Below are 22,981 nucleotides of genomic sequence, written 5' to 3' on the forward strand. Positions count from 1 at the left end.
TTTTTACTTGAGGAACCTGAGGCTGAGAAAGGGTTAATAATATGCCCAATGCAATCTATTTAGTAAGTGACTGAGCCACCTAGTTCCAGAAGACATGTACTCACCATGCCTTCTTGCTTCCTGGTTGAAGATTGTACAAATTAAACGTTCAGATCCTAGTAGTGATATATGGGCCCAGAAAGTGAGACATTGTTTCTTGATGCCCAGTGAAGGGGAGCATGGGCCTTGAAGCTGGGCCAGTCTGGAAAAATTGTGTAATCTCTGTTAAAAATCATCTGCAAAATGGTGGTGAAAAGAATAGGACCTACCTTATATGGGTGTGGTAATTTGGTGAGTTTACTCATCTGAAACATTTAGGCCACCGCTGGACACACAGCACATGCACAAGAAATTGTAACTATCCTTGTCATTGTCATCATTATCATTATTGTCATCATCACCTGTGAGGACAGGCAGAGAGGAATGGGATGTGACAGGACTGTGCTTTCTTTGAGGCTTCAGTGGCTGGGCCTGTAAGTTGCAAGTTGAGCTGGAGATTGCCAGACTCTCTTCCTCAATTGATTGTGGAACAAGGCGAGTTCTATATAGAAAAGTCATATCAAAGTGACTCAAGTGCTTCTTTCCTTGTTGCTGGTGTTGCCTTGGTGTAAAGGCCAGGCTGGAATGAGAATGAGAATCACACTTAGGAGGTATAACCCCAAACTACTATCGTATATTAATTCCCTGGATCAAATGCACTCATCAAAATAGCTCCAATAGTCATTGATGCTTTGAGGGAATAAGATATGGAGCCTTTTGTTTTGGCTTTTGCTTGAACTCGGGGCCTGGGCATTATCCCTAAGCCTCTTTATACTCAAAGCTAATGCTGTACTACTTCAGCCACAGTGCCATGCCTGGCTTTTTCTGAGTAATTTATTGGAGACCAGAGTCTCACAGACTTTTCTGCTGGAACTGTTTTTGAACTGTGATCTTAAAATCTTAGCCTCCTGAGTAGCTAGCATTATTGATGTGAGCCACCAGTACTGGGCAGCAGTTTGTTTGTTTGTTTAATATGGACAATTTTATTTTGTACATGAAAATACGTGTTAAAAAATGGAATGCTCCACAAATTTGTGTATCATCCTTGTGCAGGGGCCATGCTAATCTTCTCTGTGTTGTTCCAATTTTAGTATATGTGCTGTCAAAGCAAGTACAGGGAACAGGTTTTTTTTTTTGCCAGTCATGGGTCTTGAACTCAGGGCCTGAGCACTGTCCTTAGCTTCTTTTAGCTCAAGGTCAAGTGGTAGAGTGCTAGCCTTGAGCTAAAAGAAGCTAAGGACAGTGCTCAGGCCCTGAGTTCAAGCCCCATGACTGGCAAAAAAAAAACACTCTACCACTTGACCCACAACACCACTTCTGGCTTTTTCTGTTTGTGTGTTGCTGAGGAATTGAGCCCAGGGCTTCATGCACGCAAGGCAAGCACTCTACCACTAAGCCATATTCCCCACCCCCAGGAAGAACTTTTAATGGTTACTAAGAAAATAGATATAAATGGAGCAGGGAGAAGACAGCGCCTTTCCTTTCAGACCAGTTCCAGGAGACTCAAGGGTTGAACCTAAAAGTCAAGAGAGAACATACGAAAAGAAGACTAACATTAGAGTAACTATAGTGTGTTTTGCATTATCTCATTTAATAATGTCTGTCATCATCTGTTCCTGCTGCTATAACAAGATAGCTAAGACTAATAATTTATAATCAATAGAAAATTGTTTCTAAGATCATGGTACTAGCAGTTTGGTGTCTGGTGAAAGTCCCCAAGCCCTCTTCTCTACATCCAAAGTACTACCTTGACTGTTATACTTTTCTGGAGGGAATGAAAACTATGTCCTCACATGAAAGAAACCAGAAAGGCAAAAATAACACTAGGTTGCTTCCTTCAACCTCTTTTTATAATAGCACCAATCTACTTGTAAAGGTAGAACTCTCATGATTTTTCACCTTCCAAAAAGCTCCTCTTAGCCAGGCACTGGTGGCTCATGCCTGTGATCCTAGCTACCCAGGAGGCTGAGATTTGTGGATCATGATCCAAAGCCAGCCTGGGCTGGAGAGACCATGAAACTCTATTTCCAGTTAATCACCAAAAAAAGCCAAAAAGTGCAAAGGTGGCTCAAGTGTTAGACTGCTAGCTTTAAGCAAAAAGGTCAGGTATAGCTCCCAGGCCCTGAGTTCAAGCCCCCTGACTGGCATTTAAAAATCTTTTTTGGAGGGACATAGACATTGAAACTACAGCATATAAAGTTGGCACCATTATTATCCTTATTTAACAGAGTAAGGAACTAAGCCTGAGAAAGGCTAAGTAACTCATCCACATTATACCGCCAATAATGGGATTGTGGCAGGATTTAACATCTACTATGTAAATCTGCCTCTTTTTAATATACTGCACAGTTCACATAAATCCACAGTGTAGAGACATGGATGAGTCAGTTGAGCAGCAGTAACTGGTGGTAATGATATAGGACACTATGAAGAACTGAATAGTTTATGTATGAAGTCCATGAGGGGAACAAGTCCCATAGCCCAGTTATATCATGTCTGTTTTCCACAATTCACTGAGGCCTACTCTTATCCCAGAATTGTCCCTCACTGTGACTGGAAACTGAGTTTTACCTCTGATGGCAGATCTGATCCTCAAGGGTGACAGTGTGTTTCACAGTGACTTGCTGCATCAGGGCAGGAGACACATGCTCCTAGAAACACATGTGCAAACACACCTTCTGCACATATTAAGTCTTCTTGAACAAAAGCCAGCACAGAGTTCTGCTCATAGGTATTTATTGGACAAGCAGAGTGCCAACTAGGCACTATCATTATGGTGACTTTAAAATCTGGCTGGCAGAGACACGTAGGAAAACTGGACATTCCAGGGAATCTACAAAGGAATCACAGTGTGCGATCACAATTGCATTGGCACACGATGATGGTCAGCCCTCTCTGCAGAATGTGGTCCAGAGAACATGGCCCACCCATTAAAAATGCTTTCTATGTTCCTCAGTAGTGCTAATGAAAACTGTGGCCATAGCTGTCATGAAGAGGACCTTTGTCCTCACAGTGGGCAAGGAGCAGCCTGAGAAAGAAGGAAGATCTTGGAGTTATGACTAGAAAAATGAATGGAGGTTGGTTAAGTGAAGAGAAGGATTCTATTTATAAATGTTTCTCCTAAATGTTCAGCTCTTTCTATCTTAACCTTAATGAATGCCTTCATTTTGTTACTGGATTGCACTCACTACTCCTTTCCTTTGTTTTTCTTTTTTTCTCACCTTGCTTTTACGGTTGAGGATTAGACTAGATAGGAAAAGACTTATGGAGCAGGCAGAATGAATGAGCCATCAAATGCTACCAATTCATGATCAACATTTCTGTTCTTTGCTGTCCAATAGACTAGATGGACAAGTGAACAACCACAATGTAGCTGTGTGACAAAGGAATTGAATTTTAAACTTCATTTAGCTTCTGTATTGGGAAATACTGCTCTAACCATTGAACAACAGCCTCGTAGCAGAGGTGTGATCAAAGACTTCTATTAACCTAGATTTGGGAGCCATTTATTCAGGCTTGCACGGGTACGAGCCATGTGTTTTTATAAAAATGACCTTCCAAAGCCTTCATGATCTGCACTGTACCTTCAGGTGCATTGCTTCATTTGATGCCATGACATACTGAAGTGGATAGTGCAGACATTATTGTGTATGTAAGAAATAATGAATTTAAGTGACAGCAACAAGGCCCTACATTAAGTAAAGGTGAAATCAAGAAGCTGTTACATCGGGAACATGTTTCCATGGGCATAACAGAAGAATGACCTTGTGCTACTGTGTCCACTTGCTTACAGCCTGGGTTGTTTGGTTAAAGAAAGATGCTTTGCTTTGTGCTCTGGGGCGGGGGGGGGGGGTGGTGGCTGGAGGATTCCTTGGCTAATGGGATCATAGAACAAGAATCCTACTGTATTCCCTTCCAAATCCCTTGATTTAGGTAATAGGAATGTATTTGAATAGTTTGCTCATATATTCAGAATTATATATTGAGCACCAATTCTGCCCCCAAACACTGTTCTGGGTTTAGAGAGAGAAACAAGAGCAAAACAAAGATCCTTCTTTTGTGGTGGTAACAAATCCTGGTGGCAGGAAAATGATACTAAATAGTAGATGTGCTGCATTTTTGTAATACATTAAAATATTTCATTGTAATATTTCATGTCTTTCGTGGCTCACATAAGCACTGTCCATTGTGCCTTTGTGTGAATCTGGTCTTAAACTTTAAACAAAGCTGCCTGGCTTACTGCAAGGTGGGAACACCTTTGACTTAACATGTGTTGAGAGAGTGCCACCTATGTGTAGAGAGTGATACTGGGGACTTGGGAGAAATACAGAAGAGTGAAAACATAGGATCCTATCCTGGGGGCTCCCAATCTGATGCAATAGGCATTCTTTGTCTTTGGAAGCTCTTAGGCTGTAGAAGAGGCAAGAAGTTTAGTCTAGAAGGGGAGAAGATTTCAAGAGCCGCTTATGAAGAGGAATCCCAGGTATATGTAAATACAAATGCAGTCTCCAGTGCTTGGACCTGGATAAACCAACCCTTTCTTGTGAGGATGGGGAAGTGGGTAGAGGACAGTTCCGAAGAGAACAGCACATGGGAGCTGTTGTATATCCTACCTGTGGGAAGGACCCAAGGGGCAGCCTCTCCTGGATGACTGTTACCTTGGGAAGTCGTCTGTTGGCCTGGCATGTGAGGGTCTCTTGTAAGAATGAAGTTCATAGGTAGGGATGTTAGTGGAGGTTAGCTGCAGTCCAGGTAGGGGATGTGTCCGGGGACACAGTAGGAGACATAAGGGTGTGTGAACGATGAATCAAGCTTTAGGCACAAACCTAGGGTAATCATCTCCCATTGCAATTCAGTTGGAGATGAAGTGGAAATAATTGAACCAACGTGGGATGCTCTTGACCCAACTCCTGGGGATGCAGAGTGACCGGGAAGACCAGAGAGTCAGAGGTGGGGGGAGGGGGGAATGAATGGGGTTAGTCTGGAAGAGGTCCTTCTCCAAATACGCAGGTTTTGCGGCAGCTCTGAAGGAAGCCAGGTGAGAAAGGGTTAAGCGCGCCCCTCCATAACTTCCTGTGTTTGAAATCCTTCAGGTCTCCACTAACCCCCTGGCCCTCAGCCAAGCGGGCATTGTCTTAAGGAGCGGGTTGTGGATTGTCCAAGCCAATGTGCAGCTTTTGTTGTGGGGCCACCTCGGGGATCCCTCTCCTGCCCGTGCGGAGGCTGTAGAGTGCGTGAGGGAACGGAGGGGGGCGGTGCGGGGGGGGCGGTGCAGGGGAGGCTCACTCCCTCCTCTCCCTCTTCCTGCCTCCCCCCTCCCCCCTAGCCCTCCCGATGACCACATGACCAAGTGGGCTCTCAGCCAAGCCACAAACTACAAAATGCAGCCCCAGGAGTGAGCGGGAGCCTTCTCGCTGGCAGCTGGACCCCGGGCAGTTGGAGTCCCAGCGGAGCAAAGCCAGCCGCTTGGCACAAGCTTGTCGTCCCCTCCCCTTCCCCGGATCCGCCGCGGCCGAGCGAGGCTGCCGGAGAGCCGAGGCAGCGAGCGTGCGGGCACAGCGGCTGCGAGCTCGCGGCGTGGCAGGGGTGCACACCACGCACGCACGCACGCACCCCCACCCCCCACGACCCCAGCGCCAGCCCCTGTGTCCTGCACGCCCCAGCCGTCCGCTCGGGGCTCTCGCCTTTTCGTTGCCTGTGACTTCGCTGTCTTCACTCTCCCGCGCGCCCAGCAGTTGGAACTTGCAGCATGAATCTGCGGCTCTGCGTGCAGGCAGTGCTGCTGCTTTGGCTCTGCGTGACTGCGGTGTGTGGAGGTGAGTGTGTGCACGCTGTCCCGCCGGCGCTTCTCCCCGCGCTCGCTCCCCTCCCCTCCGCCCCGCTCTCCCGGCCTCCCGCGGAGCCAGGCTCCAGCGGGGGCCGAAGCCGCCACGCGCCAACCCGCGCTGGGCGGCCGGCCGATTGACAGAGCTCCTAGGGAGCTGCTTCCGCCAGCGGGAGGGGGCGGGAAATGGGGGTCGGCATGTCTGTGGGCATCATCCGTGAGCGCCTTGTCCCTCTTGACCGCCCTTCACTGTCCAAGGAGCACCCTATGTCTTGCACACTCCACCCCACGTGGGGGTGGGGGTGGGGAAATGTGTCCTCCGCTCCTCCTAGATCAATGGAAAAGACGTGAGCACAACTGAGTGCACTGGGCTCCCCGTGTGCAAGGTCTTTGGGCTCTTAGAAGTTCGGGGCTGCCGGCCAGTCCAGGGGTGCAGGCCACTAGGGATGATGTGCCAGCATGTAGACGTGACACTTGTTGCATAGGCAGGAGGAGCGCGTGGTGGGATGGTGGCAGCGTGGATCCCAGCTGTTGTTCCTTTCGGCTTGCATATGAGAAGACACAGCCTACCTGAGGCCGGGCTGGACCAGGCTGGACTGGTCTTCTCTTACGTGATGCCAAGGTCTTGTCTGGTCTTTTCCATTGCTTGGCATGGGATGCTCTCCCCAGCTACAGTCTCCATCCCACCCCAGGGACCCGGATCTTCCATATCTTGGTTTCAGCCCCCACTGCCCCAGGCATGGGCTTGCATCCCTTGAATTCTGTCTCCAGGCATCAAACCAAGAAACACCGCCACTTGACTTGATACCTCCATGCAGCTCAGGGAGGATGCCCTTCACCCTCCCCCGTACCACGCCCCCACCTGGTAATACTTGGCACTAGTACTCCCTTGCCTGTCCTAAGCCTGACTTCCAGGCTGCCTGTCCTCTGTGCGTCAGTATCTCCTGGGCCTGCCAACTCCCACCTCCAACTGCTACAGTCCTGTGATCTGGCTGTCAGTGCTGCCTGCCTGGCACCACAGAAGGAGAAGGCCAAGACCAGGAGAACTAATGCCAGTCCCAGGGCTGGGGCCACAGGGAGATGAGGGAGAAGGAAGCACTAAGTTTTCTAGATGAAGGGCGCAGAGCCCTACTTGGTTCCAAACCTTCTAGAACAGGAGGGGAGAGGGGTCTCTGACCAACTGCATGCTTCTGCAGGCCACCTTCCTTTCTCTGTTTTGTTCTTTGGCACTGCCCGATTCCAGGGCACTGTTGGGATTTTCAGGAAGGCACATTGCTTGGGTCTGGCACCTTTTGCCTCCAGGCAGCTGTCCAGTGGTTTCTTTCTTGGGAACTCCAGCACTGAGTCATTCACCTACTTGGGAAGAAGAGCAGACTTTCTCCTCAAACTCCTGTCAGCCAGGCAGTGGCAGGGCTTGAAAGATAGGAATAAACACACCACATGTTCCTGCCCCTCCATCCTGCAGCTTCCCATCCATGATAAATAGCAAGACAAGCCCCTTGTATGAACCCTTAACTATCAAAGAATCCAAGGTGGTACCATCAAGGGAGAAAAAGAGTGCACGTGGGGCTGGGAATGTGGCTTAGTGGAGGAGTTCTTGCCTAGCATGTATGAAGCCCTGGGGTCTATTGGTCAGTACCACATACACAGAAAAGGAAGTGGTGCTGTGGCTCAAGTGGTAGAGTGCTAGTGTTGGGCAAAAGAGGCTCAGGGACAGTGCCCAGGCCCTGAGTTCAAGCCCCAAGACTGACTGGCAAAAAAAGAGTGAGTGTGGAAAGGGTAACCCAGAGGAAGCTGGGGTTTCCCGATATTTGTACTCTGTCCTCTTCCCAGTCTACAAGGAGATCCTTGGGTAATGGAAAAATGAGCCCTTTCGGGTGCAGCCATTGGGGGGTAGTGCTGGTTTCAAAGGAAGACAAGCAAGTAATGCTGCTAAAACATCATGTGCTTCTGGCTCAGACCTTTCCATCTCTTGCTTTCATCTCTCCTTTTTCATTAGCCCATCTGCCCACCCCAATTTAGGAATATGCCTTGCCCTCACATTCTGTTTAAGCCTGGTACAACACATTTCTTTGTTTGTTTTGTTTTTTGCCAGTCCTGGGGCTTGGACTCAGGGCCTGAGCACTGTCCCTGCCTTCTTTTTGCTCAAGGCTAGCACTCTACCTCGTGAGCCACAGCGCCACTTCCAGCTTTTTCTGTATGTGTGGTGTTGAGGAATTGAACCCAGGGCCATATTCTCAGCCCCCTGGTACTACACATTTCTAAGGCTCCCAGTGCCTTTTCATCTCCTGACCTCTCCTAGAGCCAAAGGAGGACAGGTGGCCACCACACAAAGGTCTAGGTACATAGGTCTCCTTCTCCTACTGCCTGGGCCTCAGGACTACCTTGTCCTTGGCCCACACTTGCACATGCTTTCCCCAGCCAGAGGCTCCAGTCAAAGTTCAGGCTTGAAAACCATGCTACCTCTTCTCTCCCCACACTCTGTTCTGACTTGGAATGTCCACCTCCACCTCCACCCTCCCCTCTCACCACCCACACTCCTCCACTGCTTCCTGACCTGGGATACACTTTGCTCTTCTCTGTCTAAGAGCTTCTGGGCCTGGGCCAAATATCCCTTGGTCTTTGAGCACCTCTTTCTTCCCCTTTGCTCCCCCTTACCAGCCCCTGCTCCATTTAGTCACAGTGGCAGTGTGAGGACAGCCTACTGTACCCCCCATACACACTAGGGGGGCAGTTCCATTCCATGCCCAAACCTAAGTGCTAAGCACTCATGTAACTTGATCCAAGGCTGTCAGCAGCAAAGGACTAAGGCTAGTCAAGTGTAGGGCCAGGCTGCCAGAGCCTGATGCATCCACAGCAGCAAAGCTGGCACCAGGAGACAGCACCGGGCCCTAGAGAAGACCCTGGGCAGGAGGCTGAGCTCCTTATCCTGGAGCCGGGGTCATGGAACAGCAGAGGGGGCATTACCAGTTGTTGACTGTGAGCTTTTCAGGGAATCATGACAGATGGGATCCTGACAGAGAAAACAGGTTACCATTCCTGATGAAGTTGGCATTGCTCCTAAAAAGTGCATATACCTCTTTGTGCATTGATGGGGTTGGTGCTCAGGTGGCATGACAATCCAGTTCTGTTCTCCCCTTCACTGCCTTTCTCGGCACGCAGATGCTGTAACTTTATTGCTGCAGGCACTTCCTTGAGCAATGGCTCTTAGCCCTCCAGGCCAGAGATTCTTTGGAGGATAGAGCCTGCCTTCCTTAAAGCTGCACATGAACTGGATGGAAATGTTGAAGTGTTTTGGGGATGGCTCCCAATTCTAAAAGAGAATTCTTTTGTACAGCTAGGACCTCTGCAGTGATGAGAAATCAACAGCCTCTAATTTTTCCCTTTGGATGGGTCATAGCCATGGTTTCAGGTGTCAGCTTACCTGAGGGAAAGCCAGACACAGCATCAAATAAGTAGGTAGCAGGTGCACTCAGAGTAAAGGAGGAGTCTGCAGACTTCCTGTGATGAAGAAGACAAGAAGTCCTCCACCCAACAGAATATAATGCAAGACACCAGGGTCTTCTGGATGGCTGCAGTACAGTGTGTGTCATTTACCATGAGTTCAGCATAGCTCTTGTCTGCAGGCCTGGAGTCTAAACATCTTCCTGGCCTGAGTCCTAGACTGAGTCAGAGCCATTCACCCTGCTTCCCATCCTAGCTATTGATCACCCTTTCTATAGAGCCCTTCCCTCAGCCCTCCCTTTCTGACTGCCACAGAGATTCTAAGGTGCTGAGCACATGGGGTTGATAACTCTCCCCCTCCTGGCACTGTGCATGCCCTCCTCTTACCCACTGCACCCTTGGAGCATAATGGCCTGGGCCCCTATCCCTAGCAACTGAAGGCACAGATGTGAGAACTAAGGTTTCACTTACATTTTTTCAAGGTCCCTAGGGTCATTCTTTTCTACCTGGCCAATGCACTAGGCACTGTCCTTACCACACCATACCCCAAGTGTGTCTCTGGAACTGCCTTCTCATTAGCCTCATCCAGATCCACCAGAAATGCTCAGGCTAAGCCTTGAAAAGGTCTCAAAACTCTGGACATGAGCTGGAGCAGCAAGGGTGGAACTTCATGAAGGCTCTTCTCTTCTCTTCCTCTCCAACCCAGCCCTTTCAGAGCTGGTAGCAAGAAGGGACCTCCAGATCAGCCAGACAAAAGCAGCCTCTGGCCTGGGGCTCTCCCTTCTACCCCAAAGTGCTAGAGTAACTATTGTTTTAATGCTCAAGGGTTCTGAGTTTAGGGGCTGAATTGTCACATTAACCTACCCTGGCTATCGGAATGAAATAGTGTCTGGTGAACCAAATAGCCCTACTGAACAGCTGGGTCCTAATGATCCTAGTGGTTTTCCTTGGAGAAGAAGGGAAGGAGCATGCACCTTGAAACAATCTAGTATGGAGGTTGAGTGTCCTGTCTGGCTGTGAGTGGGGAGAGAAAGCAGGTCCTACAGGCTGGGCAAAGATGGCCCCAAGGATAAACCTTGTCCACTTTGGGCCAGAAGGAGGTGAAATGCCTGGAAATCATGTGCATGCAAAAGAGGACTCACAAAAGCCAAGGGGCCAAGGAAGACCATGGGGGTGTTGAGGCAAGGGAAAGGGGAAGAGGGAGCACCAATGAACGACTATATGGAAACTCTGAGCTAGTGACGGGAATTTCTGGATAGTTAACAGCAAGGTTGAAGGAACAAGGCTATAGCTGAAGGCAAATCTGATGAAGGGAGGGGAAGAGATCCTGGTATTCATTATTGCTGGCCTCATACACACTTATTTCTACAGGCCAGCCCCACACTGTGCATTGCGAAGCACTGTGTCCATTCATCTCTTCCCCAACACCATCTCATCTCCATACAGTGCCTTCCTCCGGTGGGCAGGCTTACCTCTGGGTGCCAGCTTGGTTTCCTTCGATGGACTGCAGAATCCATGAGAACTGACAAGCCTGCTCCCCCGTCCTGCCCAAGTACACCCAGCACCACTGGGATTGCATTGTCAGGGCTCAGGCTAGCATCAGACAACTTCTACTGTAAGACAGATGTGTACAGATGAAAATGAAGAGCTAGGGAGGGTGGAACAGAAGCCAACTGGGGTTGGAACAGAAGGAATTTATACCCAACACAAGATAGAAGATGTTATCTGTGAATGATAGTCAGTAGGCCAACTGCCCACCCTTTTCCTGGCATATAGTCATGCTTGTTACAGGTGAATATTGATTGATTCACTCATACACACAAGATTTCTGAGCCGCAAAATCTGTTTGTAGGCTGAGTACAGTCCAGTAGAAAGCATGCTAGTTAGACATGCCCCAGCCAGACCCACAGGGAAGCCTCCTAAGTGACCATGAGCCTCCGAGATCTCAATCACTGAGGACTGCCCAGGTGTGAGATATGAGATGGCTAGCACACAAAATTGGACCACCCAGCTTATCAGAGAATGTAGACCTACAATGACTCCATGTTTGAGATTTGCTTTAAAATCCCACAGCCAAGAAACAACGAGGCTAAGTGGAGCATATGTGACTCCATCAGATAACTGTGGAATCCAAGTGATGGGTCAATGAAGGAAGAGTCATTGTGATTTGTGTTCAAAGGCTTGAACAAGTCACTAGTATACCATGAGGGTCTGCCTCCTGCACCACAGCCAAGTATAGGCTTGCTGTCCCAGAGTGTAACCCCTCAATGCCATTGCAAAGGAAGAATCCATCTGTGCCTGTCAGAAATAGAACTCAAAAGAACATAAAACCAGCTACCTTAGTGACAATATGGACGTGGATCCATTTGTTCCAGGACAGAGTACAAACAGCACCCCTTTCACCAGGAAAGAAAAGAAAAACATTCTCCCCTCCTCCCTAGTGTTACCAGCAGCTTTCCTGGCTAACAGACTTTCTTCTTCTTGCAGTGCCATTGATGGTGTCTTCAGATGGGAATGGGATGGAGGAAGGTAACCTTCACTACCTGGTGCAGCCCAGAGCTTCAAGGACTGGACCAGGGACCTGGCAGGGAGGCCGGAGGAAATTTCGCCGCCAGAGGCCTCGCCTCTCCCATAAGGGCCCTATGCCTTTCTGAAGCAGGTACTGGAGTCCCTGGTCAATGAGGAACACTAACAGAGACAGGAAGGGACAGCCTAGCACAGACTTGCTAGTGACCCTATGGCTTATCATTGGCCAGACATACCCAGGAAGGAAGTGTAGCACCAACTACCAGAACTTAGAGCTATGAGGGAACTTATTAAACCTTGTTTTACCCTTCTATGTTACAGAGGAGGAAACTGAGACCCAGAGATGGGCTTGACACTGGGGCTCATCTCCTGACTGCCCCCCCACAAAGAGCTGAGTAGTGTCCTCTACCTTGCTGCTGCCTAGGGTTGGACAGGCTGATAATTAGAGAGTTCTGGAAGTCCTAGAAGGCCTTGATTGGAGAGGCATGCCCACATGGCCAGTGCAGATCCTCCCTAGGTCGAGGGGGTAAATGGGAAGGAAGCAAATGTTTGAGATTTATCAGGCAGAAAGGAGATTATGGGATCGGGGAGAGTGTGGTTGTGGTAGTCCAGAGCTACAGAAAGGAGAAAAACATTGAGAGAGCAGGACCTCAGCCTGTTCGGAGGCCTGGCCTGCTGTCACTCCATTGGGAGTAAGCAACACAGCATCACAAGCATTAGGTTCAGGGGTTGGGGTGGGACATGGAATGAAGGCCATCTCCTGTCCTTTCCTGGCAGGGGGAGGGGGAGGAATGAAGTATCCTTTGACCTATGTTTATGACTTCTCTCTTGTCTTTTTTGTCTGTTTAGGACTGAAAGGGTCCCTCCAAGTGCCTGCCTCCTCTGCAGAGCTCTCTACTCCACAGATTCATCTGTTTCTCTGGAGCCCTCATATCTGTTCAACTCTCATCCTGCACCCGTTATAGCTGCTGTTGGTCCCGGCTCTTCTGTCCCACAAGCTTCCTCTAATAGTGTGGTCCTGCTTCTTGTTCAGATGATTCCATTTCTCTCACAAGGATCCATTCAGCACATCCTTCCGGCCACTCCCTGGACTGACTTTGGAAACTCAGCTTTTCTCTGATCCTCTGATGCCCGAGTCCCTACCTCACCTCACCCTTGACATAGGTCAAGGGTCACTTGACCCTTCCCTCCTCATGTGTGCATCTCCATAATTTCCTGCCAGGGGGACCCCATACCCAGCCTCTAACGAGGAATACAGAAGTGTGTAATGAGAGGTTTTAGTTAGAGGAGTAGATTGTTGGGATCCAGACAAGTTGCATTGGGGCACAGAAATGGAAGACATGGCACTCTGGTTGAAGCAGTTGAAGCACAGAAGTACAAGAGAAACAATAGCTACAGTTTCATCCTTGTGTTTGGCCCAGTTAAGGAACAGGTGAAGGACAGGAGGCCATGAAGTACTTTGTTACTTCTTTCATCTTACACTCTCAATCCTCACTTAGCCCCAGCTAATTTTGTGTCTGGGTCATGACTCTATACTCTTCAGGGAGTAAAAGCCAAGTAAGAGGTTTGTTTTTGCCAAGAATTACAAAAAAGCAGTACCCAAAGGCCCTTAGGAGATCTCTTAGCTCAGCCTTCTTATGCAAAAGCCTGCAAAAGGAGAGGGGATTGACCTGCTCAGGCCACTGCAGAGCCAGAATAGGGATCAGGTCTCTCAACTCCCACTTTAGAACACCTACCCTCTTCCCTCTTGGTGATGTCCTTCCAAAACAAATGAAGTGCCTTTTTCCTAGGGTGAGGGTTAGGGGCGGCTGGAAAGAGGAGAGGCAAGCTGCCTGTGAACTGCCCTGTGTGGGAATAGGGATGGAGCTGCTCCCACCTCTCAGGCTGCTCCATGTCCGTCCTGGGCTGAATGGTTCCCTAATTGGGACCACTCACACCTCAACAGCACTTGTTGTACAGAACCAGGAAGAGCCTTAAATAATCCTCCACCTTTATTTCTAGTGGCCTCATCTTGGAGGGCAGGGGGCAAAGAGTGGAGAACAAGAGAAGAGGAGATAGATGGAGAGAAGGAAGGAAGGAGAGATGGGAGTATGTACAAATGGGGGTACACTGCTCCACCAAGGGGTCACATCTTCCATGAGGGCCTTCTGCAAGTCTTCCCTGAAGGGGAGGGAGTGGGGTCATCTTGCCTTTTGCCTAAGCAAACATCCTTTTCAGAGGCCTCCCAGGAGGGACAAAGAGAAGACAAAGCTTAATGCCTACCTACATATGTGTGGGGGCAGGGGGAATCAGGACCCCCAAGTCCCACAACAACCCTAGTGTTTGCCTCTCTATAGCCCTTAAATTCTTTTCTTTCTTACCGCTGCTAATGCTGCTGCTGCTGCTGCTATTGCTGCTGCTGTGTCGGAGCCCACCCTGTGGAGCCGGGTTGGGCACAGCCTCCTCACCCTAGGGCTTGGAGTAGGAGTTATCCAGTGCCTGTTCTGCCACTGGTCCCCCACCAGGGACCTGGCCTTCCTCCTCCTTGTCCTTTCTGAAGTTCCTGCCTTATCAGCCTGCCATGACCTGTAGCTCAGCCCAGCCCCAAGGGGAAGGGGTGAAAAGAGGCTGAAAAGAGGAAAGATGGGGGAAGGCGTGGCAAAGGAGGGGCCTAGATGGGTCTAGAGGCTGTCTTATTTAAAGTGGTTGTGTATGATTCTTATACTAATTTATACAAAGATATTAAGGCCCTTTTCATGAAAAAACTGTCCCCTCTTCCCAGAATTGTGTTCACTGTGTTTATAAAGATTATTCTATGTAAATATGTCTTTATAATAAAGAGTTAAAAGCTGATACTTGCCCTTACTCTTGGAGGTCACATTCAGGATGGGCGTTCCTTTCCCCCTGGGGGCCAGGGTTGTTCCAGTGCTCCCAGATTGCACGTGCAAGGGGTGGGGGTAAGTGCCTGCATCCCAAATTGGTTTTAGGTCAACTGGCCTCACAACGGATTTGCCACAAGTTCACAAAGGAATCTGCACTTAATGACCAGTGCACAGAAAATGCAACCCGCGTTTTAGTCTTTTGGCATCTGTTGGAATGTCCTAATTTTTTGGTAGTCACTTAAAAGGATTTCTCAAAAGCAATTTACTTAAGAGCATGCTGATTCAAGACAGGATTTCTACTACAAATTGTTTTGTAGCCTTGGTGGCTGTCTTCTATTTTCTCTATTTCTGAACACTTTTGGGACTTCTTTGCCAGTTTGCCTTTCTTGAAAAATGTTATGTTCTCAGCAATAAATATATTTCACAATGACTTTTCATGTATCATTTAATGTTTCACAAAGTAGAGTCTCTTGAATGAATAAGATAGTCTGAAAAATAAAATGCAGAGAGTTCAGTTCAGTTCTGCCCCATCTGTCCTACATCTTCGTGCTTGTTGTCAAAATGTCAATATCTCCCAGTACAGAGAGGAACATTGGGTACATACTAATTTGCTTAATAAACCCATTAGGTGCATGCAGGCATACATAGTGATGAGCAAAACCCAAAGCAAAAGGATAGGAGTGATCAAAATGGATGTATTTGGTGCATCTTGTGGGAAATTCTGTAGATGTGACAAGTATTTAGTGCTCAAAATACATCATTTCAAAGAAAGTACCTTCAGACAAACTTGCTCAAAAGTCATAAAACTGTTCAATAAGAGAACAAAAAAAATAGAAAGTCAGCCACAAGCATGTAAAACTATCTCATAATTAATAAAATGCTGCATATGGTTACATAGTGATTTAAAAATATGGTATGTTAGAAGTGCCTCTTAGGAAAATTGGTGCAAAATATCTTATTTTTAAGAAATTGCTAGTTTGACTTTTAGGCAAACTAGTCATCAGAGAGCAAGTTGCTTTAGGCAGAGCTGGGTTGAGGGTGGGCTGGCTTTACACTGATTGGTCTATTATCTCCCTATTCACCCTCAGAGCTCTAATTTCACATGAAGCCAAGAAAGAGGTGGGGGTAGGGCAAGACAACAGAAAACCTGCCCATAAAGTGAGCAGACTTTTAACAGTTTACAGAGCTCTTTAAAAATATTAACTCGTTGCATCACCCTACCAACTGGGTCACTTACCTTACAAATGAGAAAACTAGCCAAGAAAGAGGAAGCCACTGGCTTAGCCTCTCAGTTTGTAAGTAAATCAAGAATCTAGTCTTTGAAGTTAAGAATGCAGACATTTTCTATAGTAGAACAGGCAATCCTCTAACCAGAGATAAAACTAAGCACAACATGTGCTGTGTTTTCTCATAAGTGCAACAGAATTTTGGAGTACAAGGAAAGGGAAAAGGAAAAAAAAAAGGAAAGTGAATAGGGGCAATTCCACTCAAACTCACCCTAGAAGGCCTAATCGCACTTGGTTAAGTTGGCAGCAGGCTGGTAGGCAGTGAGGGTGGGAACAAGGAAAAGGGAGAAGCCACGTGAGCCCATGGAGCAGGTTTAGTAAAGGGGATACTAGTGGGTGGAGGTAAGCCAGGCCTCACTGGGCCAGGAGATGAGAAGAAAAGTGGGTGGCCTCCTATAAAGAGACTTAGAGCTCAAACCAAAACAGGGAAAAATCAGGGCTTGGAATGGTGGCTTATTGGTAAAGTGTTTGCCTAGCATGCATGAAGCCCTGGGTTCGATTCCTCAGCACCACATAGACAGAAAAGGCCAGAAGTGGTGCTGTGGCTCAAGTGGTAGAGTACTAGCCTTGAGCAAAAGAAGAAGAAGAAGAAGAAGAAGAAGAAGAAGAAGAAGAAGAAGAAGAAGAAGAAGAAGAAGCAGAAGCAGCCAGGGACAGTGCTCAGCCCCAAGCCCGGCAAAAAAAGGTAGGGAAAATTATATAGATTATACCTTTTTAGAGATACATTGAATCAACCAAATAAATACAATAGAATCAGAGCCTTAGACAAACTGTTTATTTCTGGATAAGTAGGTCCTGGACTAAGAGGTTCAAAAGTTAGGGTAGAGAGCCTGAAAAACAACACTGCTTCCACTCCAACCGGAAATTAGGCAGGCACTGCAATGACAAAGATTAGGCAGGCAAATACACTAAGACCACACACATGGCTTTTGAGGCCCATACGTGCAGTATCAAATTAGCGAAAGGGGCTTTCAGGCCTTAGACTCTGCCACAAGTCGTAGCTGACTTGCTATCCCCAATTGGGCCTGGACTGTGCTCTGTAAGCAAGGGCCCCATGAGGCCTGGCCTGAGTAGCCATTCTGAGGGGCTTATATAATTCTGTTTTTAGGCCTAAAGGTTATTCAAGTGAAATTTCTCAATCTAAGTAAGGTTTCTTCCTGACTCTAGTGAGCCCGTGCCAGATAACTGCCAAAGATGTCGGAAAAACCTTGGTCAATACCTTCCTCTCCTGGCCCAAGAAGGCTGCTGACCCAGCCAGCATTTCGCTGGAACTTCCCCCAAAAGAAAGGCCTCTCCAGGGTTCCTTTGAAAAGCCAGTGTTCCCTTTATAGTGACCAGTGCTAGAAGGAGCCTGGCCAGAGACACTCTATGCTGCTGCCTTGGACATTAGCTGAAGGTCTAATACGCACCCAGGACACTCCCTTCAAGGTCTCAAATCAGGGATTAGCAAACATTTTCCATAAAGGATCAGATAGGATTTTTTATTTTAGAGGCCATACAGTCTCTGCTCCAATTAATCAAGTCTGTTGTTGTTACCCCAAGACAGCCCATAGACAATCCATAATCAATTGGTATGGCTATGTTTCAACCAACCTGTGTTTTTTTAACCAGTCCTAGGACTTGAAATCAGGGCTTGAGCACTATCTCTGAGCTTCTTTTGGCTCAAGGCTAACACACTACCACTTGAGCCACAGCCCCAGCTCCGGCTTTTTCTGTATATGTAGTACAGAGGAATCGAACCCAGGGCTTCCTGCATGCTAGGCAAGCACTGTACCATTAAACCACATTCACAGCCCCAACCCTTTTTTTTTTTTTTTTGGCCAGTCCTGGGCCTTGGACTCAGGGCCTGAGCACTGTCCCTGGCTTCTTCCGCTCAAGGCTAGCACTCTGCCACCTGAGCCACAGCGCCACTTCTGGCCGTTTTCTGTATATGTGGTGCTGGGGAATCGAACCTAGGGCCTCGTGTATCCAAGGCAGGCACTCTTGCCACTAGGCTATATCCCCAGCCCCCAACCCTTTTTTAACATTAAAAAATCAATATCTTCAAACAATTGTACAAGGGAGTTTTGCTTAATGTGTCCATTTATAGATACAATGCATCCTTGTTTTTCATTTCTTTATTGTTAAAGTGATGTACAGAGGGGTAACAGTTTCTTAGGTAAGGCAGTACATACATTTTTTATCCAACATCTTTTGCAACCAAATGTTTTCAAAACAAGTGTCAGGAACAGTGGACTCAAAAAAGGATGAATAGATAAAGAAAACATGGTATATATACACTATGGATTATTATTCAACCATGAAGAATGAAATTATGTCATTTTCAGGGAAGTGATTGGTTCTGGAAGTCATTGTGTTAAATGAAATCAACCAAGTTCAAAAAGACAAAGATCACATATTTTCTCTCATATGTGGAATGGGGAACTAAAAATAGGGATGCGATTATAAAAGAACATCTGTTGTAGAGCGAACCAGTGGAAGGAGGAAGAAGGGGGGGTGAATATAATCAAAGTACATTATATTCATGTATGAAAATAGAACAATGAACATATTAAGTGTTTAAAAGTAAGAGGAGCTGGGTGCTGGTGGCTCATGCCTGTAATCCTACCTACTCAGAGGGCTGAGAACTGAGGATCATGGTTTGAAGCCAGCCCAGGAAGAAAAGTCCTTGTGAGACTTTATCCTCAAGAAGCCACTCAAAAACAAGAAGTGGTGCTGTGGCTCAAGTGGTAGAGCTAGTCTTGAGCACAAAGAGGCTCAGCGACAGCACCCTGGCCCCAAGTTCAAGCCCCATGACAGACAAAAAAAAGGGGGGGGGGATAATAAAGAGTAACAAATTTTACCAAGGCACATTATATGGATGTACAGTTGTATTCCAATGAAATCCCGTTGGACAATCATTATATGCTAGTAATCAATTGTTAAAAACAGGAAACTGGTCACAGTTTGTCTAATTTCATCACAAACAAAGCATCAGCCAGCTTTTCAACTCAACTCCTGACCCTTGCCTGAGGCTCAAAGGGAAAACATAGAGTGGTCAGCAAGGCTAGAGTTAAACAAATTCGATGCACTATTTATGATACAGTCCCTATATAAGACTCATACTAGCAAAATGTTTTCAGTGGAAGGGGAAGAAAAGAATCAGACCAGACTTCAAATCCTGGCACATTTACACAATTGTGTGACCTTGAAGCCAGGGTCTTGACCCTGGGTTCCTCCTGCTGCTGACTTCATGACACTGTGGTCATAACTGGACACATTGATGCAAGTGAAGAGTTTGGCACAGTGCCTGGCCCAAGGGAGCCGCTGACTACAGTAAGAACTGCCATTGGCTCTGCTAGCTCTAACACTAGCTTGGAAAAGTAGACAGGGCAGCCATCACTCCCCCATCCCCAATTTATGGGTGGGGAAATAGGTTGAATCATTTGTTCAAATGCATAGAGCTGCTAACCTGTGAGTCAAGCCTCTAACCTAGGACCTTCCTCCTGTCATTCCCTGCCATGCTCCCATTCTGAGTGTGCCTTGGTCACTGGAAACTTCCAATCTTCTAAATAACACATACAGCCTCTCCACAACGGTCGGTCTCCCTTATGGCAACATGAGATTGGGCAACAGTCAACAAGTCTCCCCAGAGGTACTAAGTGCTCATGCTTAGTACCTTATTCCAGCACCCTAGCCTGGAATTGCAGAGCCAGGCACCTGCTCCAGATCATTTACCTGGCACTTAGGATTCCTTTGCCCACAAGGCCAGGGGACCACAAACCCAAGTTTTTTCTCTGACTGTCTGCTGAGCAAGCTTGGCACAATGTGTCTTCGGCCCCTTTGAGCTTTAGCCTCTACCTGCCCAGGCCAGTTTGAGGAGGTAGATGAAGGTGAAGCACCTTTCGATGAATAGCGCTTTGTTGTGGAAGTGCCTCAGGTGCTTCCAGTTACACTCTGGAGGGAGTTCAGGGCCTGCGGCAGAGAGCTACAAGGAAAAACTCTGGAAGAAGTGGACATGGAGAAGGGGGGTGGGGATGAGAATGGGACCCTCAGCCACCATGGAAGGCCCTTGCTTCCCCTTACCCCAAGGGCTGCTGAAAACCCCAAGTCACACTTTTCCTATGGTGCAAAGCAAGTGTTTCCTGGTTGTCTCCAAGTGTTGGAGAATTGCTAGGCTACAGTTGAATTAGTTTGGTGGCCAGTAAGTGTCTGTGATGCAACCAGCTCCGTTCATCTTTTAGGGCTTTAACTTCCCCACCCCCCCCCCATTTATGTTCACAGGATAACAGTCTTTGATCTCAATACCTCAGATATAGAGTTTTAGAAGGCCAGGCTGGCAGGAGTCCAGAAGACCATCCAATACTTGAAGCTCCTTCATTTTTACAGATGGGTAAGTTGGGACTCAAAATAACCTGTGTGAGATAATGTAGCTAAATATTAGCCAACTCGAACAGAATGTTCTTAGTCTCTATCCCATCCCATCTTATTTTATTATTTCTTATGCAGGTCCTGGGGATTGAACTCAAGGCCTAGGTGCTATCCTTGAGCTTTTTCAATGCAGGATAGCACTCTACCACTTGAGCCACAGCTCCATTTCTGGCCTTTAGGTGGTTAACTGGAGACAAGAGTCTGTCCTTCTTGTCCAGGCTAGCTTCAAACTGTGATGCTCAGAGGTCAGCCTCCCAAGTAGCTAGGATTACAGCTTATAGCCCCATTTTATAGCTGAGGAAACTAGGGCACTGGGAGGCTAATTCACACATTTAAAGACTTCTGTGCCATGTGGTTTATGGGGCCTTGCTTGAATGAGAATCAAAGGCCCTGTTGAAATGTCAAGCATTCCTTCCAGGGCCGTGGTGCATTGGTCCACTGTCTAGCAACTACAGGAGGAGCTCACTCTGGCCCCTTCCATCCATGAAGATCAGCGAAGGCCTGTGTCTGCAGGATTGTGTGAAGCCTTCTGGGAAGAAGGCTACCAGGGACATTTCTTACCTCCCTCCAGGGCAAGCATGGGATGACAGACTGCTGGCCCTGGCATACATTGTAAGGGGTTTCCCTCTCTCATCCTGTGTTTGTGCTACCAAACTTTCTCATAGCCTAGAATCTCTCTGGCCTCCTTGTTAACTCCCAGCTTGGATGTGAGGGATGTGGAAAGAAAAGGAGGCTATGTATGAGGTAGAGAAGGGAAGAGGCAATGCCAAGGCACAGAAAGGGCTGGAGGAGAGGTCTCCCCACTCAGCCTCCCTCTTCAGCACCTCAGACATCCTCCAATCAGATTGTTCCCACTCTAGACTACCTATTGGCTCAGCCCCATAGTCCTTGTCACCCCCATTCCATTCTCCAATGGTCTCACAAGTCTTAGGTCCCAGTCTTCATGCAAGTTTCTAAAGAAAGTTTCCTCAACCTTCACCCAACCTTCCAAAAGCCAGGCATAAGAAAAGAGTCCTTTGGCTTACCCTGACCACTACCAACAGTCCTCTGGATTTCCACAGTAAGAGACCCCACCCTAAACAGGGCGCCAGGTGAGGCAGTGATGGAGGTCTGCTTACCACTTTGCCTCTGGGAAGCTGTGGGAAAAGGAAGTATGTGGCAAGTGGCAGCCTTGCTGTCTTTTGCCACCATAGCACCTTCTGTAGCCCTGCCCCCACCCAGGTTCTCCCATGATCATGAGCTTATGCATTGGCAGATGCTTCTCTAGTTTCCTGAGACCTCCTTTCTAGGATTCTGGGTCTCCCCTCCCCCAGTTTTCCTGGTCATTCAATTGCTAGCCAAAGCCTCCTACTATGAAGGTTCACAAGATGCTCCCCTAGCCTTGAGAGTCACCCAGCAGGGGGCGTTCAGGATTGGAACCCAGGTTTCTCTTTTGATCTCCAAAGGCCTTGTATTGTGTAACCCTGTAGGTTTTGGTCAGATTGAGTGAGGACATAACATGCTGAAGGTGACGTTGCTCACTCTTCCCAGGCCAGGATGCTGACCAATCCACTGGCCAAACTTAAGTCTAGCACTTTACCTTCCTGAATCTCAATGTTACAAGGTTACAATGGAAATAATAATGCCTACCTTCTTCACAGTCCTATAGTGACAGGAAATTCAGAAGTCAAAATATTTGATAGAGGGTTGGGGGCATAGCTTAAGTGGTAGAGTACTGTCTAGTATGCTCAAGGCCCTGTCCAACAAGTGCAAATCCCCAGTAGTAGAAAGGAAAACACAATGTTTGGTACAGTAGAGTGGCGTAAGGTATGTGTGTATGACACAAGGAGGGACAATTGCCTTCAGGGTGCAATGAAAGTGTTTTGTAATCTTTAAAGGGCTACAGAAATTCTTTTCTCAGGCTGGGGCTGTAGCTCACTGGTACATCATGAGTTTAATATGCCCAAGGCCCTGAGTTCCATTCCCAGCCCCTCCCCACAAAAAAAAAATTCTTTCTCACCATTCACCAAGTGCATATTGAAGGCCTGTCATAGACCACATTGATTGCAACCTGGAGAAGGTGATGGATATTACTTTTTAAAAATGACAATTGATTGACTATTTGACCAGGAGTGGGCAAGGCTTGGAGAAGGGGGAGAGTCCAGGCCTCTAGGCAATCTCCTGATTCTAGCAGAAGTGGTAGCTGTGACTTTAAGTATGAGTCAAGAGTGAACAGGAGGAAGTCCTTGCAGGCAGAGTCCAAGTCCAAGCAGAGGAGGGAAGAAGCAGACATGATTTATTCCTAAACTCATTTTGTAGATGATGAAGCAGGCCCCAAGAGAGCCTGTAATGTGCCTAGGAAGAGATTGCATTGCACTCCTATGTGTGGAGTCCCTGCCCAGCTCTAGACTGCTTAGGCAGGATTTGCTGTGATAACTAAGACATCCTCTCCTGATAACTTAATGCTCTGTAAGGAGTGGGTGAGGCCCTTTCCCTATCCTATAGAACTGAGTGGCCACCGGTGCCCAAATAGGCTAGCGGGATGCTTTGCAAGCTCCTTGTATGTGTTTCTT

At 47.6% G+C, this 22,981-nt stretch overlaps 1 protein-coding gene and 1 non-coding gene across 2 annotated transcripts; one reads left to right on the forward strand and one right to left on the reverse strand.

Annotated features, from left to right (window-relative positions):
- Window positions 1–1,086: 1,086 nt before the first annotated feature.
- Window positions 1,087–1,193, reverse strand: LOC125344333. The gene has a single exon (XR_007209472.1). It is a non-coding gene; the product is annotated as a U6 spliceosomal RNA (small nuclear RNA).
- Window positions 1,194–5,500: 4,307 nt separating this feature from the next.
- Apln (apelin) lies at window positions 5,501–14,704 on the forward strand. The gene is made up of 3 exons (XM_048336705.1): window positions 5,501–5,894; window positions 11,834–12,005; window positions 12,722–14,704. Exons 1-2 carry the CDS (start codon window positions 5,828–5,830, stop codon window positions 11,998–12,000), a joined length of 234 nt encoding a protein of 77 aa, XP_048192662.1. The 5' UTR covers window positions 5,501–5,827; the 3' UTR covers window positions 12,001–12,005; window positions 12,722–14,704.
- Window positions 14,705–22,981: the final 8,277 nt, after the last annotated feature.

This window comes from Perognathus longimembris, chromosome 28 (genome assembly GCF_023159225.1).
Source record: "Perognathus longimembris pacificus isolate PPM17 chromosome 28, ASM2315922v1, whole genome shotgun sequence".
NCBI classification, from domain to species: Eukaryota; Metazoa; Chordata; class Mammalia; order Rodentia; family Heteromyidae; genus Perognathus; species Perognathus longimembris.